This window comes from Mustela erminea, chromosome 4 (genome assembly GCF_009829155.1).
Source record: "Mustela erminea isolate mMusErm1 chromosome 4, mMusErm1.Pri, whole genome shotgun sequence".
NCBI lineage: Eukaryota > Metazoa > Chordata > Mammalia > Carnivora > Mustelidae > Mustela > Mustela erminea.
In genome coordinates, this window is record NC_045617.1 from 49850164 (window position 1) to 49869413 (window position 19250).

The 19250-nt window shown below is 40.3% G+C and overlaps 1 protein-coding gene across 3 annotated transcripts in view; it reads left to right on the plus strand.

Annotated features, from left to right (window-relative positions):
* Window positions 1–12416: 12416 nt before the first annotated feature.
* The window catches only part of HMGN3 (high mobility group nucleosomal binding domain 3), a 31791-nt gene continuing 24957 nt past the window's right edge, over window positions 12417–19250 (plus strand). Inside the window, exon 1 of one of the 3 annotated variants that reach the window (XM_032339224.1) lies at window positions 12417–12690. In XM_032339224.1, the coding sequence (XP_032195115.1) occupies window positions 12451–12690 (240 nt within the window). In that variant the 5' untranslated portion in view covers window positions 12417–12450. The remainder of the gene's footprint in view (window positions 12691–19250) is intronic. The other 2 variants (XM_032339225.1, XM_032339226.1) reach the window with 2 other exon arrangements.

Below are 19250 nucleotides of genomic sequence, written 5' to 3' on the forward strand. Positions count from 1 at the left end.
TTCACTAGTTTTACTTTTCCTGGCAAATAACACTTTTGAGTGATTTCTGAAAAAAAATCAGCTACATTGCTATCACTATTATGTATTTATATGTATTGCTAAGATTTGACCCTTCTCTGGCATTTAGTTTCTTTTGGCTTTTTTTTTTTTTTTTTTTTTTTTTTTTTTTGCATTTAACCTCTCTCTCTTTTAATATATGAGTTCCTAAGTTTATGTAATTGTTTTTCCATATGAGGACGGAGATGACTGTCACACTTTCTATATCCTAACTAAAACAGAATGTCATTTGTTTTAATTTTTCCATTTTGATAAAGGGAAAAATCAATAGTATACAGGGATTTTATATGTTTTATTTAAGGCTTTAAAAAAGGAGGAGCACATGAGCATCTGAAATGAAGATTACTTCTCCAGTCTAAAGACACTGACACACTAGGTTATGTATCCTAAAAGGGGTCTCAATACAGGGAAGTAGCCAAAACGAAATTCTTAGAAAAGGAGTACAATGCTGGGGACAATGCTAATTCTTAGATTTTCTTAGATCGTGGGACAAGAGCTCTTCAAAGCCTTCCTAAGTAGAGTCAATTGATCCTCACCTTGTAACTAAATTTTCTCATGGCTTCCTTATAGGGTCAAAAGCAAACACGAAGCCTCATTAGAGTTCTTTTCTCCTTGTCTAGTCAGAGATATTAGTCAAAATACTGTAAAACACCAGACTAAATTAAAGATCTAGAAGGGGGTGTCTAGTAAATGGAAGAGATGGATGGGATTTAAGGGGTTTCTCCTTTGGACAGAAAGTGAGTCTATTTTGTGTGTGAAGAAAAACGTGTGCACAGATATCTGGGTGGCTAAAGAGAGGCACTGTGGCTGGGATGGTAGTGTACTGGTGTTCTATTGTTCTGTAACAGACTGTCAATGTAGCTTAAGACAACAGGCATTTATTGTCTTACAGTTCTATAGGCCAGAAGAAGTCCAACATGTCTCCCTGGGTTAAGATTAAGGTGCTGGCTGGGCTGTGTTTTTTTTCTGGAGGCTTGAGGGGAGAATCTGTTCTCCTGCCTTTTCCAGCTTTATAAAGGCCATCTGCATTCCTTGGCTCATGGTCCCCTTTCTTCTCCAAACTCAGAAGTGGTGGGCTGAGTTCTCTTCACATGGAACCTCTCTGACACTCCTGTGGTCACATCTGCCTTCTGACCATAACCAGGAAAAGTTTTCTGCTTTTAGGAATCCATGTGATTATACGGGGCCCACCTGGAGAGTCAAGGATAATCTCCCCATCTCAGGGTCCTTACTGCAAAGTCATTTTTCCATTTTTACACATTCAGAGGAATATCCTGGGAATTAGGAGGTGGATATCCTTGAGGGACTGTTATTCAGCCTGCCATAGCTAGTTAAACCTCCAAATCTATTTTCTTCTTCTTCAAAAGTAGAACCTCCATGTTATTTACTGGAAGCAGGGAATATCATTGATCAGAAAGAAGACCATGTTTCCCTGCTTCGTTTAATACATGTGATGTGACTAAATTCTACTATGGGATATAAGTGGAAGGGCTATATGCAGCTTTTGGAAGTTGCATTAAAGAAAGAGAGCATTTCTTTCTTTTTCTTTTATCCTTCCTGCTGGCCAAAATGTACACATGAGGAATAAAGTTGGATCAGTCATATTAGCAGATGACTAGCTGTAAAATGAGAATGACAGAAAGATGACATAGGAGACAGCATCCCAGTTGGTCATGGAGTCACCATATAAACCCTGTGATTTTTTATTTATTTTTTTTAAGATTTACTTATTTGAGACACAGAGAGAGCAGGGGGAGATGAAGACAGAGAGAGAGAGAGAGAGAGAGAATCCCAAGCAGACTCCAAGCCAGGCCATAGAGCCTGATTTAGAGTTTTAATCCTACCACCCTGAGACCATGACCTGAGCCAAAATCAAGAGTCAGATGCTCAATTGACTGAGCCACTCAGGCACCCCTCAATCCTGTGATTTTAATGAGAAGGAGAAAATTAACTACCATCTTCCCAACTTCTGTTATTAGAGGGTTTTGATGCTCAAATGTATTCCTATCAAATATATAGGGTGCAATGACATTGACCATGCAAAGTACAGAAAACGAGATGATAAACAGATAAGGAATGAGAAATTGGGAACTGGGATTTCTCCAGGCTTTGGCCAACTAAAGAAACAGAAGTCATGGATATGGCTATAGAAAACAAAACAAGAACAAAAACAAAAAACCAAACAAACATACAAACAAAACTCACAAAGGAGGTATAACCAAAGTGATCCAATGGAGGTGTAAGGTTCAAACATAGCAGCCTTTTCATTGTAAAAGCCTCTTTCATTGTTTTTCCCTGGGAACTTTGAAAGAGTCAAATTTTAATTTTAAAAGTTAAAACTTTTAACTTTTAGGGGCGCCTGGGTGGCTCAGTGGGTTAAAGCCTCTGCCTTCGGCTCAGGTCATGATCCCAGGGTCCTGGGATCGAGCCCCGCATCGGGCTCTTTGCTCAGCAGGGAGCCTGCTTCCTCCTCTCTCTCTGCTTGCCTCTCTGCCTACCTGTGATCTCTGTATGTCAAATAAATAAATAAAATCTTTAAAAAAAAAAAACTTTTAACTTTTAAAAGTTAAAAGGGGAAATAGGATCTTAAAATCTCAGTGGTTTAAAATAACAAAGGTTTGGGCACCTGGGTGTCTCAGTGGGTTAAAGCCTCTGCCTTCAGCTCTGGTCATGATCCCAGGGTCCTGGGATTGAGTCCCGCATCAGGCTCTCTGCTCAGCAGGGAGGCTGCTTCTCTGTCTCTCTCTGCCTGCCTCTCTGCCTACTTGTGATCTCCGTCTGTCAAATAAATAAATAAAATTCTTTAAAAATAAATAAATAAATAAATGAAATAACAAAGGTTTATTTCTCATTCACTCTATCTGTTCACTGTACGTCAGCAGGGAACACTGCTCATTTCAATAATTCAGGGATCCAGACTGAGAGAATTTTTCTTACTGTATGCCTCTTTGTTCACAACAGCAGGAAAAAGAGCGAGTATGGTGAATCAGACACTGACTTTTTAAAAATGGGTCTCAGCATAGCACACTGTTCACAGTAGCCAGGAGGTAAAAGCAACACAAATGCCCATAGGCAGCTGAATGAACAAACAAAATGTAGACTACTCATACAATGGAATAGTATTCAGCCTTAAAGAGGAAGAAAATCCTGTCATATACTATAACATGGATGAACCATGAGGACATTATGTTAATAAAATAGTCCACAATGACAATAATGCGTGATTCATTCCATTTATACGAGGTACCTACAGTAGTAAAATTTATATAGAAAGTACAATGGTGAGGGGCGCCTGGGTGGCTCAGTGGTTTAAGCCTCTGCCTTCAGCGCAGGTCATGATCTCAGGGTCCTGGGATCGAGCCCCGCATCGGGCTCTCTGCTCGGCGGGGAGCCTGCTTCCCTCTCTCTCTCTGCCTGCCTTCTGCCTACTTGTGATCTCTCTCTATCAAATAAATAAGGAAAGAAAAAAAGAAAGAAAGAAAGTACAATGGTGGTCACGGGGTAGAGGGGAGGGAAGATAAAAAGGGAAGCTGTTATTTAATGGGTACAGAGTTTCAGTTTTGCAAAACGAAAATGTTCTGGGTTTCATAAGTACATTCATGGGAATATGCTTAAAACTACAGAATAGTACACTTAAAAGTGGTTACGATGGTAAATTTTGTCATGTGGTTTTTACCACAGTTAAAAAAAAAATGGTACTCAGGAAAGACAAGCATCACTTATCCTCATATTTAATTAGCCAAAGTAAGACCCATAGCCAGGCCTAACTTTAAAAATGGGAGGAGGAGAAGGATAATCCCATTAGAAGTAAAGCCGATGAACAGTACTGATTATTACCATAGTCTTCTCTTCTGGGCATGAAATATTTCTTTCATCCTCCTTCCTGCCAACAAAATGCATTTACTTGATCCCTTCTGAGCAAAGAGAACTTAAAAGTCCCAGTGATGATATCAAGATCAAAACCCAGGACCTCTGGGTGATGTGTGGCCGTCTTCATATCAGAGAATACTATCCTCTCCACCAGGTCCATGTACATCTCCTCTTGATCCAGAGATCTGCCTGGGAGTAGGATCAGGATGACTTTAATAAATGCTTTAATAAAATAATCCTTTAATAGCAATAGGAAGAATGGGAAACACACAGCAGTCACTGGCCTTTTATAATTCTGATATTAGACTGAGCAGAAGTTTTAGTCCTCCTACCCCAAAGGTGAGGAATTGTCCTGAACAGGCTTCATGTACGTTTCCTAGGAGGGGCTCCCCTATGTATTCATCTCCATGGTCCTTGGATTTTACCTTTGGGAGGCTCCTCTTTTTCTGTGATTCTTCTTGACCTTGCCTGAAGTAGGCAGTGGAGAATATATTTGCCTTAGAGATTGAGCAGTTTTCTCAGCATACTTCTCATCCAAGGGGCCAAGGGTCATTTTAAGTCTCAGTCACAGTGGCATTTAATCCAGGTTGGTACCTCTTTTAGGTAAAACTCTTCCAAACTTAAATTTGGTTGACTTCTTATCTACTCCCATGTTTCCTTTCTAGACATATGTATTTGTCATATTTCTGTGCTTTCTTGCACCAAGGCCTGATTCCCTCCATCTCTCCTTCTCTGTCTCTCTGTCTCCATCTCTATCTCTACCCCTCTCTTTCTCTGCTTCCTTCCCTCCCTTCTTCCTTCCCTTCCTCATTGTAGGTTCCTTGACCCTAGCAGTGAGAACACCTTTCCACCAAACCATTTTATGTTATTTTGAAAGGAATTTCAGGTCCAACTGAAAGGAATTTCAGGCCACCACACCCTAATCCATGTTCAGTGATTTGCTTGCTACAAAGCTGGGTTTTAATAGTTCCTTGTGGCTCAAAGTATCAATTTTATCCTTTACTGTTTAGGTTGAAAACCAGTTGCATTTGAATCCCTGAATTTGTAGACTCTCTAGTCTTTTCTTTTTATTGTTGCAAACTGACCAATTCTTCTTCGAACATATCTCTTTCTTGTAATATTGTGCCAAATGCAGTTGATAGCAGCAAATTAAATGGTAATATTAATGTTTTCAATCTCTTCCCTAAAGTTAGGTGTGCCTTTTACCTTCCAATTTACTGTAGACAACACCTCTTCCAAATGTTTCGCCACCAGAAAATCCATTTCTCCAGTCTTCAGCAATTGTGTCTTTGATTCTCTCTGACCAGTTGTTAAGCCAATGCCACATATTTTAGGGTTATTATTAAAACAGTAGTCGAATCTCTTAGGTTCTAAGTTCTATGTCATTTCGGAATAAGACAGATAATCTCGTGATAATAAATTTCCCCCAAATATCGACAACTTAAATAAAAGGTTATTTTCACTTGTATCCCATTTCCATTGGAGGGGATTTCAAAGGACGCTGTTCACAGTGGTCACTCAGGGACACGCACAGTCTACATCTCCAACATCTGTGCCCATAATCAGAGGTTCAGATGGAAAAGAGGGTGCCCCTTAAAGCTGGAAATATCTTGTAAACAACACTAATAGAAGCTCAACAGCTCTGAGTTCAAGTGCAGAGAACAGAACCAATTATACCTAATTTAAGGGGGAAGAGATACATAAAAGGAGTCAATGGCTTATGGAAAGCTGGGAGGACTAATGAAACAGACTCCACCTTTAACTTTCAGAAAACTCTCAAAGTTGCACCCCAGAGCCAGGTCATCAAAGGAGCAGTGAAGTCAGAACTCCACTAGCATCAAGAGTCCATGAGAATAAAAGTACTTTCTCAATCAGGAAGCCACCATTGCTCCAGTTCCAGACCACGTCACACCGGCCACAGTCTATGTCTGCAGAGTGGATGCAGGGAGTCCTGCCTAGCAAAACTCACAAAGCCAGAGCCTGGGATCTCTGCTGATGTTGCTGCAGGAAAACAGAAAGCAGCAGACACAGCAGACATAGCCTAGTGTGGCCTCCTCCTAATCTCCACTTTCCAAATCTCATGCTAGTGCATCTAATTGGCCAAATCAAAATCACACCGAGAACCCGAGCTGCATGTGCTCTGGGCTGTGGTTTTTAGATTCTAGCATCGACAGTACAGGGAGGCATATGACAGCAAAGATGGAGTTGAGCAACAAGCCAACATATTCGTCCCTTAACACATGGCAGTAGGCCATAGTTTAGGGTAGCACATTCTACAACAACAATAAAACTTGTTTATAATGTTTATTTCTGCCTGTTTCAAAGTAATGTTAAGACAAACATTCATAATCAGGCCTTTAGAGATTCAGAAAAAGTTGGAATTTTTCTGTGTTCTATTTTATAATCTAGGGGGGAATATAATATACTTTTTCTGTATTAAACATTTTATTAATTTATTTTTATTTCGTTTACTTTTTAAATTTAAATTCAATTAATTAACATAAAAAGTATTATTTGTTTCAGGGGTAGAAGTCTGTGATTCATCAGTCTTATATAATACCCAGTACTCATTACAACACTAATATACTTTCTTCAAACAAAATATGCTAAGTACTACGCAGCAGGCATACATGCATTCTTATAGTTTATTGTCTCCTATTTCCACACCAAATCTATGAGGGATTATATTCAGCTGTATGTCATAGGCACCCACCTAGCACGGCCTGATCAAGCAGGTGCTTATTTTCCATGCAAGAAAAGTACTGGAGTGTTACAATCCAGGGCCAGTACAGAAACCTGCATCCCCGTCTTTTTCTTTCATCCTCAACTTGTGCCTCTTGTCCTCTTGGACATAGATAAATGTTCTACTCTAGACATCATTACCAACTTCTGGGTTGGAGGAAGGGAAAAAACAAAGGCAGAAGGCAGCTGTGGAGCTGGGTCTGCCCCTGATCTGTTATAGGTAGTGTTGACAGGATGGCCTTGTGATGGCTGTACACACCTCATTCACCAAAATGGTGTCACACAGCAACCTCTCCCTGCTGGGGAAGTGGAGAACTAAAGGTTTTGTTTTGCTTTGGCCAGGTTTATTGTGAAAAACCAGAATTGTGTCAGTAAGTCTGAAGACTAGTGTGATTTTGGGTTGGTAACTAGCAGTGTCTGTCTTGGACCAACATCATTATTGTCACTTTTCAGCAACAACAACAACAACAAAAAAACAGATTTCAAAGAGATTAAATCAATGACTTGAGATTTGAGTTCAACTCGTATGGCTCCAAATTCAGGAATTTTTGATGACCATTTATTTAAAAAATAGTCAAAACTTCAGAGAAGTTGCAACATATCCTATATTTAAAGAGGTAAACTGGATCATTTGGAAAGAAAATTTTTTAAAAATCTTTTAAAAGTTCCAAAGGCCAGAAGTGGGACTAGGAATGAGAAAGGGGGAGAGGATGAGATATTCTGTGGGTATAACACAATTCCATGCTTCAAAAAAAAGCAATGAGAACAACTCTGTGTAAAAGCAACCTTAAAGATTATGGCACTTTTCAGGCTAGTGTTCCACTGCTAAGTCAAAATATACTGCCTTGAGAATTATGACAGTTTTTAACCAAGCTAACCTGAAAAATCTTCTCCAATTGCCTTCCGGTGTTTTCCAGAATGATTCATTTGACTCTCATTTCCTTAAGCCTGGATTTTGTTTCTCTGTTTTCACTGAGGAAAGAAAATGGTTCAATCTGCCCTGAAAGGCAGGACCACTGTGCATAGTGACAAGAATGGGGCTCTTGGATGTTTCTTGCAAGATCCCATGGATTCTGAGGTTTGAAGAAATATGGAAGACATTAGAAATGGGTAGCCAAGATTGCCATCTTAGAAGGCAGGCTGTGGTCCTGAGAGTGTACAGGCAATGGCCTTAATGTACAAGAATGTATAATGGGGTCTGAGAGATCTACAACAACCCCTGACTAGTTTCTAGCACTTTGCAGCTATAAGCTTTTCCCCTAAAGGTATGACTGGTGTCCTTACCTTGCTGTGTCCTCACCACGAAGCCTCAGGCATTCCTGCCCTTAACTCTGACCTTCTTGAACACAGCTGGATCTTGGCACCAGACACACTCCTAATCTGGCACAAAAGGGTGGCTGAACAAATGGAGCCCAATCCCTGGTTCTAGCTACTGAGCATGGCTAATTCACCCCCAAATAGTCATTGGGGAGCCACAAAGAGCAAATTAATTATACTCCCACGAGTTTAAGCAGCAGCAAGAAGAAGGAGAGTAAATAACACAGAGATTGAACCTGAAAAGGACTGGGGGTGGGAAACCTGTGTAGAACATACCTAGGGTAAAGAATGTGCACACAGATTAAATTTGATTGAAAGCTGGGAAAAACAACAAGTTGGTTCCTGTTAGAAGATCACAGAATGTCCTGGCCCCTTGCTGTTAATACAATTACAAGGTATGCATGTACAATCGCTGAGATAATAAAACATTGCAAGGGTGTGGTTTGTGGAGCTTTGGGCAGGTTAGGTTCCCTTTGAGGATGCGGGGCCAGGGAATTTAATCTTGTCGGGGGCTCAAAAAGCTGCCTAGAGCCCTGCCAGGGAAGAAGGGAGGAGGTACTATTCTAAGGATCTCAAAGTGTACAGTTTCTAATGACCCTGCAGGCTCCTTGCAAGTACAGGGGCGGGGGAGAAGAATGCAAAGTAAGCATGCAGTGCCAAGCAAAGCTGGAACCAAGGAGAGATGGAGCACAAGCCCAGGGGGAGGTCCACGATGGGGAAGTTTCGCCCGCAAAATTAGGCTCCTTCTCTGGAAGTGTGGTAAGTAGGAAGCACGCTTTTATATCATTTGAATCTCACTGCTGGCATTCAGCAGATAGTTGTTGAGAACTAGGCCTAGCCTAAAATTCTCAAGTTCTAATATAGGAATCGCCGGAGAAGGGCGCCTGGGTGGCACAGTCAGTTAACTGTCCTCCTCTTGGTTTCGGCTCAGGGTGGGAAGGGAAGCCCCCCACCAGGCTCTGGGCTCAGCACAGCATCTGCTCGAGAGTCTCTCTCCCTCTCCCCTAGCCCCTCCCGCCTGTGTGCACACACTCTCTCTCACTCTGTCTCATATATACATAAGAAGAAACTTGTCTGATGTGCAGACTCCCAGGTCCAGTCATTACAAATTGTGATTCAAGGTGGGCTTCGGGTCTAGGAACCTGCAACAGACAGCTCCTGTGATTTGGGGTTGGTGGGTCTTAGTCCTGGTTACTTTGTAAAAACTAGACATGGTCTCTCCAAAAGTTAGTGTTCCGCAAACTAGAGATTTGACCAATAAAAATATGAACGAAATACAGTATTCCTTTGCCACCTCTTGTCAGTGGTTTTTGATGTTTTGTTATACTCCCGAAATCATTCACCTCTGGAATTCTTTGGCCAATTTGCTGAAGAACGATTTGTTCCAGAATTACAGAGCTATCAGAAGCAACAATAGATAGATTCTAGATATTATTTCTCCAGAAATTTGCCATTAATTAAAGCAAAACCCTGCCTGTGCCTGCCTGCAAGAGGGAAGAAGGGGCAGATCAAGAGGGAGATTATCATTTCCCTTCAAAAGTTCCTTTCAAGATCTGAAGATTAAGTGCCCTTCTTCAGAGGAAGACATTGCTGGAACCCCAAAGATCCACAAGATTCACTGGGGCTGTGAAGTAGCTTTAAAGTTTTTTCACCAGTACCTATCCTAAAAATACATTTCAAGTCACAACCTAGAACACTCACACACACCTGCACACACATGTATGCGTGTGCACACAACTGTATATGTACATGAGTGGTGAGTATTTATGTGGGAATGTATGAAAAATGGAAACATTTTAGAAAACACTACTTCCCTTTACCATGTAAAATGCACCCTGACATCTTTCATTCTCTGCCTTTTTTTTTTTTTTTTCCTTCCCTTCTCCTTCTTCCTCTTCCTTAACAATAGCCATGATACCACCAATGGGTTTGCCCTGCTGTTCTGGAAAATGCTGTGGTAGGTATAAGATTCCAACTGTTTTGAGCAGGAAAGAAGAGAAGAGGAATCAGAATTGGAAAAGAAGTCTCTTCCCTAATTTTACTTTCTTTCTCAGGCAGCAACTCCCTTCATTTGTCCATTGTCTGTCTTGACTAAGATAGTCTCCACATCTTGCAGAGAAGACTTTACTGGCTTAGAGGTTGATATTTTGAAACAAGTGAAACATTCAGCAGAATATACTGGTTAACAAATGAGTCTTCTTACCAGGTTGACCTTGCCTCCTCATTGTCTGGTATGAGGCATGCTCATTTCTGCTCAGGTGTCTTTATCTCCTAAATTGGAATTCTAGCTACCCATTAAACCATTCTCTTTGCCTACTCCTTTTCCTCCACAGGTCTGTGCTTATTTTCTCAGACCTTAAAGCTACTGAAGGTACAGGGAGAACCCTCCATCCTGGAATGTTCTGCTCAGGCAGGTGCAATCCACTTCAAAGGAAAGAGAATTGATGTTTTTATTCATTTCAAAACTAATCTATTATTTTCATCACTTGGAAATGAACTAAGAGGCTCAGATGACCCAAGGTTCCCACAACCAACTTTCTTTACCCAACTAGCAAATTTCATTTTCATTGCAACTATTTTATTATGTAGCAGTAAAAACATTCACAATTTTGTTTGCTGTTGACTGCTTAGCCTTGAAAAATATGAACTAAAGGAGCCAAATTGTGAACCATTTATCATCATAGAGGGAAAAATTCACCCTAGACTGCCTTTGTTGTGAAACATTTTGATCTCCAGAAAGAAAAAAAATTTTCAACCCCAATTACAAGTGCTACCCAGCATCCTTCCCACATAATCTTATTAAAAATGTCTTCACTGGCTTTTTTTTTTAACTGCCAAGCATTTTGCAAATAAACTTTTTTCTGAGACAACTCCATTATAAATATTATTTTTATGGTAAAATTATTAGCCTCAAAGTTTTTATCCACTTCTCAAGAAAAGAACTGGTTTTATCTGAGTTATCTTGAATATATTGTGATCTACTGAATGCCTGAAAGCAAGAAATCTATCAGAGACAAATCTGTCAAAAGGACCAACTTGAAAAACATCTCAAATTGAGGCAATATGAGCATAAAAAATAGTAATAATGGCAATAGGTTGAAGCATATCACATATATAAAAATCCATGAGTTCCTAAAGATATTACAAAAAGAAAGTCATTGACCACTTCTGAAGTTTTCTAGGATGTCAATTCATTATTTTGGAAATGAATAAAGAAAAAAGCCAAGCGTTAAAATTAACTACTTGACGACATTATTTAATACACATTTGCAGCTTCTGCATGGCCAAAGTGGATTTAGCCATGTTTGTGGTGTGAAGTTTGCCTTTAGTAGGATTATGAAATTAAGCTTGTCCAATTTTGCTTTTCCTATAATTTCTTAAGAATGAAATTATTTAGTACGGTCTTTTGTATTTGACTTCCTTCTTGTGGCATCTTGTTTTTGGCATTTGTTCATGCAGGGATATTTTGTTCCGTTTTATTTCTGAGTATTATTGTATTGCATATGGTTACCAAAGTTCACTTACCCATTCACTAGTGCTTTTCCTGTACCTGCTGAAATGATCGTTTTGGTTTTTTACTTTATTTTATTTATATAGTGAATTACATTGGTTGGTTTTCAGATGTTAAACCAACTCTGAATTCCTAGGATAAACCTCACTGGTCATGATGTCTTACCCTTTTAAATGTTGTTGGGTTCGATTTACTAAAATTTTGTTCAAGATTTTTGTGTCTATGTTTATAAGGGATATTGGTCCATGGCTCTCTTTTCTTTTGAGATCTTATACTGGTTTGTCATCAGGGTAAAACTGATCTCATAAATTCAGAAGTGTCTCTGCAATGTCAGTTTAATGCCCTGCAGAACTTTGAGAAGCATTAAATTATGTATATGTTAAATATATTTATTTAAATATATGAAATATATGTTTCAAATATAAAATAATCAGTTCTGACCTTGTTCATTCTTTTTCCAATTTCCATATCAAACATATCCTATTCATCTTCAAGCCTAGTTTGGAGTTGGGTGAATTAGCGAGTGATTTGTAATCACAGATTTTAGGAAACTATAACTAAGTAATTTTAGAGATTATTGTCACTAGATATCCAGGAAGGGAAGCCGAGACTCTTTGAAACTGCCACACTCTCCCAGAACAGGATATCTTCTCACTCTTACAGGTCTCCATCACCTAACATTCATTGCAAGCCTTTTCGGGGTAGGAAACTTATCAAGTGCCTTGATGTGTCCAAACTTACTCTTTTTCCTGACTATAAAGGCCCACACTGTTTCTACTGACAGGATTCAAATAGGGAGCAGCAAAACAATGAAACTCCAGGACCGTGGGGCTTGGGGGTTACTAGTTGAACTGGGCATGCTCAGTCACCAGGCAGATTTTTTTCGGTGAAGTGGAAACTACAACAGCGCTTACCGTGTGCACCGAGGTGGGCGTGCCCTCGTGGAATTTAGAATGTTGCCGCAGCCAATGGGGCCTCGCGGCCGGCTGTCCGGGCTCCTCATTGGAGGAGCGGGGAGGCGAGCGAGTAGAGGGCCCCCGGAGGGAGCCGCGGAGGTGCAGGTCGGAGAGGCCGGGCTACGCCGTGCCCTGCGCGTGAGCAGCTGCAGCGGCGGCATCCAGCGGCGGTGTCTGCAGTTCCAGCCCGTTGCTTTACTTTTTAGCTGCACGAACGTAGTCATGCCGAAGAGAAAGGTAAGTCTTACCGAGAAAGGTTTCAAAGGCCTTCGAATTGTGCTTCCAGCAGATCTTGTCATTGCGGTGGATCGCGCGGAATGCGCTCGGTAGTAACTCGGGTTAGCGAATCTCGTCGCTTCTCCACGCTTGTTGTCAGATGCCTGTTGCGGACATTCCTCCTTCCCTCTCTCCCTCCCTCCGCCCTCATCGATTTCTGACTGTTACTTTCTCTCCAGCGACGCGGCTTCCCTTCTTTTTGAACTCGGGCTGGCTGGAATGGTTTCCACCTCGAACCACAAGAAGCAAAAAGCTTTCCATTCCAACCCTTCCCGGAGGGGAGTTTCCTCTTTGAAACTGCCGGGTTGTGATTAGTGTGGAGGGAAAGCCGTGATGCGGGGGAGGGGAGGGAAACAAGTCCATGCATAAGGAGATCGGGGGGGGGGGGATAAATAAGTCGGGCAGATGTTGGGGTTGTTCCCAGGTGGGCCTAGCCCACGGCTGGGCGCGCCGCGTTGGCTCGGAGGCCAAGGGAAGGGAAAGCCATGTTTAAAATAGCACTCACCCCCTGCTCGCCTCTGCTGCAGACCCGTATGTACCAACTCCCGTGTCAATCAGGGCCGGGGACGGCGCAGGCGGGGCCGGGCGGCCGGGACCTGCCCGCAGTTCGCGGCGGGAGCGGAGGAGTTAGCCACGCGCAGGACGGGACAGCGCCGGGGGCGCCCGCCGGGGCTGCCAGGGGCCGGGGCCGCCGGGGGCCGGGGCCACCGGCTCCCCTCCGGCCACCCAAGCCCACACTCAGCCGGGAAAGGCGGGGTGCGCGTGCCCCGGCGCCCCTCGGTCCACGCAGGGAACTGGGGACCATTTCGTCTCAGCTGCAGCCTCTTGAGGTCCATTAACGTCCCCTTCCGCGCGGCCCGGGACACGAAGTATCTCGCACCGCCGTGCACGTTTCGCTCGGAGTCTGGCCTCGACTGACTGACTGGTCATTGTCCGGGGGAGGGAAGGGACGGCTTTCCTCCACCCTGAGAAAGCCGGTGTGTGGCGGCTGTAACCTAAGAAAATGTTTTGCACCCTTCCATTGCCTGCCATCAGGGTAAACCAGCCAGTGTCTTAGATTTGAGGCAAAATTACAAATATTATCCTGATTTATCAGTTAAAGACTGTGGTCTGATTTGTGTCAGTGAATGCAGGATAAAAATACAGAAGCTTTTGCTTCCTTATCTGCCATGACCAAGAATTTGATGGGAACTTGTCTCTTCTACTTTTAAAAAAATACAACAAAAGTTTGTTGGCTTTTTGGTCTTAAAATTTATTGTGCACGTACTATGTGCTTCATATTGTGGGAAGAGTTTGACTTGTGTTCTTTCTTTTACTGCTCAGAACACCTTGAGAGGTGTTAACGCCATTGAACTAGGGGTTAAAGACCTGATTTTCCCAACGTTTCACCGACCAATAGCTAGTAACAAAGATTTAGTGGTGGGTGGGTCAAGATGAATTTAGGAAATGCAAAGAGATTAGGAACCTGAGAAGTTGGGTGGTACTAATACTTGAGAGTCATTATTTAAATTTGTTTATAAAGATGTTGCTTTCCAGGCCTGTTTTACTAGAACTAGGGTATTTAAAATGATACCACCATTTTCAAAATTGAACTGAGGTTTAATGACTAGGATGGGAATTCTAGCAGAGTTAAAAGAACCAATCATCAGGAGATGAGTTATGGAGTGAATTTGTGCCATCCCTTTTCCTGAGAATTATTAACAAGTTTAAATGAACAGTAAGGTAGATGTGCACAAACCCATTATCACAATAGACCCTGATGTGCTGGAGTCCTTGTTGTTTAAGGGCTTGGTCCTTGTTGTTTAAGGGTTGTTAATGGTTGGTGAAACCATTACTCTTTCTTGATCTCATTATTCACCTCTGTTAAGGAAACAGAAGGGAAGAAAAGAACAGTACTGGCTTTTGGTTGTTTTATTTTTCTGGAAGGCCCTGGAGTCCCTGTGAAGAATCTAGCCAGGCATCCTGGGATTAGGGGCAAACTTGCGGACAAGGGCCTGAATGTCATCCCCCCGGACATCAGCATGGTCTTCGGAGATGGAAAACCGTCCTTGATTAATAGGAAGGCTTTTCGTTTATACCTGGAACCCAAAGTTGATACCTGGACAGAACCAGCCACAAATTTAACATAGTTACCATGGCCATCCCATCTATCAGTCACACCTTAGAGCTGCCTTATGGAATCCTCGAGGTCACTGGAGCTTACACTGGAAACCACTATCATTAGGTAAAGCCTACCCCTAGATATGAAGAAAAGAACTGAAGACAATCTGTGCCTAGCACTTCAAAAGCTATAAAGCTGGGGTACCTGCTAAAGCATTTACACATTGCTCCACATTCTTTTTCTTGACTAAAGGACTGCCTGTTCTACATTAAAACAAATTTTTAAAAGTGCCCCCTCAATACTTTTTTGCCATCTTGGCTCCTTTTTCTCAACTTTTTCCAGAAATCAAGAAAAGTTGTTTGATGAGCACCTGTTTAGGCTGTTCTGCAGAGTAAAATCTGGAATCCTAGCACTGCTTTAATGTCATGGGGATACATAGTTCACTCTCGTGGAACTTATATTTACATAATTCATTGAAGGTGATAAGAGTAACAGGCACAAAGCAATTGAGTAACATTAATACTGTGTGTGTGTGGGTGTGTGTGTGTGTGTAACACACACAGTATATATGTGTGTGTATTCATTCCAGAATATGCTGTTCAGGTGTAGATTGTAAACACTGTAGGATTGATAGGGAAAGAAGGTTGAATTTGGGCTGATCTTGCAAATGTATGTAGGAGTCAAATATATACAGAGAAAAACAGAGTCATTTTCTGTTATCAGGCATTTGAATGCCTCTTCTGATTGTATCTTAACATAAGCAGGGCTTGGTTATACAACTTCAAGGCCATAATATCCACATTAATGTAAAATGTTCTTTTATTTTTTAATCATATCTTTATTTTGTCTGTATCTTTATTATGATAGTTACAGTTATATTAAACCAAATGGTTTTTTTATAACTGTGATTAATATTTTTTGAAGCAATATGCACTCAACAGTAGAGAGTTCTCTAGGTAGCATTAGATGTCTGAGTTTGCTAAATCTGAAAAAAGTTCAGTTTCCAGTATTTATTACCTAATGGGTGATGGGTCACCCACCACTTTTTAGTAGTGAGTGGAATAGCAGGGAAAATGTAATATGCACGAATGCATGTGGTGGTGAGATCATGAGTGACTGAGTTCTAGACTGTTCTGGTCAGAAAGCCATGAATGCCTGCTGTGGTCATGTTATTATGTGATGCTATGATGTTCTACAAAGAGGAATCAGCCAGTGAGGCCTAGAGTCGTGGTCCTGGCATGATTAGCAACAGCAAACACATTTTCACATCCTATTTTTTATTTTTCCAGCACCTCATCACTGAAATTATTGGAAATGTCTTGTGTATCACATCAGAAATATTCTAATGAGGCCATTTTCCGTAAATTTGGGATGTAAACATTAGTGTCTCTTCACACTCAAAGGCCTAAGAAAGAAAAGTCTGTCTCTAGCTTTGAAATTTGAAATGAGGTTTTATCTCTTTTCTTAAAGTGGAGAGTCCTAGTAGTGCTGGGCTTGGCACAAGAGATGCTTAACTAACAATATTCAAGGTTTCTGATTAATGTTTCAAAAAAGTATCACATGTCATAATACCAGAGACAGACTCTGTAAATGAAAATACAGATGGATGTGACTGCATGAAAATGAATATTTCAGTATGACAAAATCCCATTGTTAACAAAATCTAAAAACTTAGGAAAAACTGGGAAAAAGTATTTGTATCACATATCACTAAACAAATCTGCTATTTTAAAAAGATAAAAGTGTCACATGTCCTTATGGAAAAGATGTATATCCTTATAAGAAAACAGCAGACTCAAATAGATGAAATGTTCAGTTTTGCTAGACAACAAAGAGCTGTATATTATTAAGAATAAGGAGATATGATTTTTTTAAAGCCAATCTGGTTAAAAAAGATTGGAAGTGTCACTGCCAAGTGGTAAATGATACACACTCTAGCAACAATCAAGCAGTGTGGACAGGAGTATAATTTCCCTTTAAAAAAAAAAAAAAAGGTCTTATTTAAGGTATGATCTACTTATCATAATGTCCATTCATCTATTCAAAGTATGCTAATCAGTAATTTTAAGTAAATTTATAAAATTGTATAACATTACCATAATCCAGTTTTGAACCATTTCTATCACTCTGAAAAGGTTTCTCGACTTGTTTGCATCTAGTTTCTGCTCCCACCCCAGTTCCAGGCAACTACTAACCTACTGATTCTATAAATTTGCCTTTTCTAGAAATTTTATATAAAAGGAGTCAAACAACATGCAGCCTTTTGTGTCTGGTTTCTTTCAGCGTAACGTTGCTGAGGTCCATACATGGTGTAGCATGAATCAGTACTTCCTTCTTTTCTGTTGCCTAAAGATATTCCATTTTTTATTCTTTCACAAATGGAAGGACGTTTGGATTGTTCCGGTTTTCAGTTATTATGAATAATGATGCCATGAATGTTGATGTGTAAATCTTTGATGGGCATATTTTCATTTATCTTGGGAGGTTTCCTAACTGTAGAACTGGTGGGTGGTAAGAAAGTCTATTTTTAACATTTTAAGAAACTTTCAAATTATTTTCCAAAGTGATTGTACATACTGTCAGCGGATGAAGGTTCCAGTGTCTCTACATCCTGGTATTGTCACTTTTTATGCTTATAGCCATTCTGGTTAATTTAATATACATTTCCGTAATAACTAATGACATTGAGCATATTTTCATGCGCTTACTAGCATGATGTTATCTCTTAGGTAAAATGTCTATTCAGATATTTTGCCCACTCTTTAATTGGGTTGTTTGTCTTACTGAGTTGTTAGAGTTCTTTAAATATTCTAAATACAACTCCTTTATTAGCTGTATGGTTTATAGATTCTTTCTCCCAGTCTGTGACTTTTAAAAATAATTTGTCTTGGGGCGCCTGGGTGGCTCAGTGGGTTAAAGCCTCTGCCTTCAGCTCAGGTCATGATCCCAGGGTCCTGGGATGGAGCCCAGCATCGGGCTCTCTACTCAGCAGGGAGCCTGCTTCCTCCTCCCTCTCTCTCTGCCTGCCTCTCTGCCTACTTGTGATCTCTATCTGTCAAATAAAATAAATAAAATCTTAAATAATAATAATAATAATAATTTGTCTTAATGATGCTTTTTGATTTTGATAAAATCTACTTAGCATCATGTCTAATAAATCTTTGCCTAAACCACAGTCACAAATATCTTCTCCTAGAAGTTTTATAGTTTTCACTCATATTTAGTTCTGCGGTCCACTTGGAGTTAATATTGTATCTAGTGTGAGATAAGGGTTTAAATTAGCTCTCCTTTGTTTTGGTCTGGTTTGGGTTTTGGTTTTTGTTTTTTGGTTGATATGTTTTTGTTTTTGTTTTTGTTTTTGCATGTTGATAGCCAGTTTTCCCAACACCAATTATTGAAAATATCATCCCTTTCCCACTAAATTGCATAGGTACCTTTGTGGAAAACCAATTCATCATAAATATAAAGCTTTCTGGGTTCTCAGTTATTTTCCATTGTCTGTAATTCTGCCCTTCTGTCATACCACATTATCATGATTATTATGGCTTTATAGTAAGATCTGAATTCTGCTAGTATCAGTCCTTTAGTTTGTTGTTCTTTTTTAAAATTGTTTTGTCTGTTACATTCTTTGCAGTGTAATAGACAAAATACCTGCAAAAATACCTGCCATGATTTTAAAAGGGATTGAATTCAATTTATAAATCAGTTTAGGGTGAATAGCCTTCTTAACCACATTGAGGTTTCCATTATGAATATGAAAGGGCCTAACTACATGTAGCATGCCATCCCATAAATGCTTACTGAGTTTAATTGAGTTAATATTGATATGGTACCTATGTTGAGTAAAGGCTCCAGAATAACGGCTTTTACATTTTATTCATTGATTCACTTATTTCATGTTAAATGAACATTTATGGAGGAGCATCACCTTTATGCAAAGTACCATCATGTTGGGAAAATAAGTGAATTGGGCTGTTTTCCAACCCTTTTTGAAGTGAGTAAGTAAATGCCCTCATTTTGAAGGATCTTTTAGTCTGATAGGGAAGGTAATATACATATGTAAGTAATTATAATTCATGGCAAGAAATAATAATGAGCCATAAAAAAGGCTGAGAATTTAAAGGTTTGTCCAGACCACATGTCCACAGAAGAAACACTGACAAGAAGTTGTTTGGTTAAGAGGTTATAGCTTTTTTTTTTTTTTTAATCTCAGGAAGATTGGTGCTAGTTTGTTATTAAAGGTGATCTGTCATGGGTCTTTTCTGTGAAGTCTTGCTTTCTTTGAAGTATAAGGAAGTTAAATTCAAGGCCTGTTAGCAGTTGAGGTTACGTTGTGTGCAGTAACTGCCCTCCCTCATTAGTAAGTGACTTCAGGGACTTTATGCCTTTCTTCTAACCACCATCCAGTATTATAAAGGTG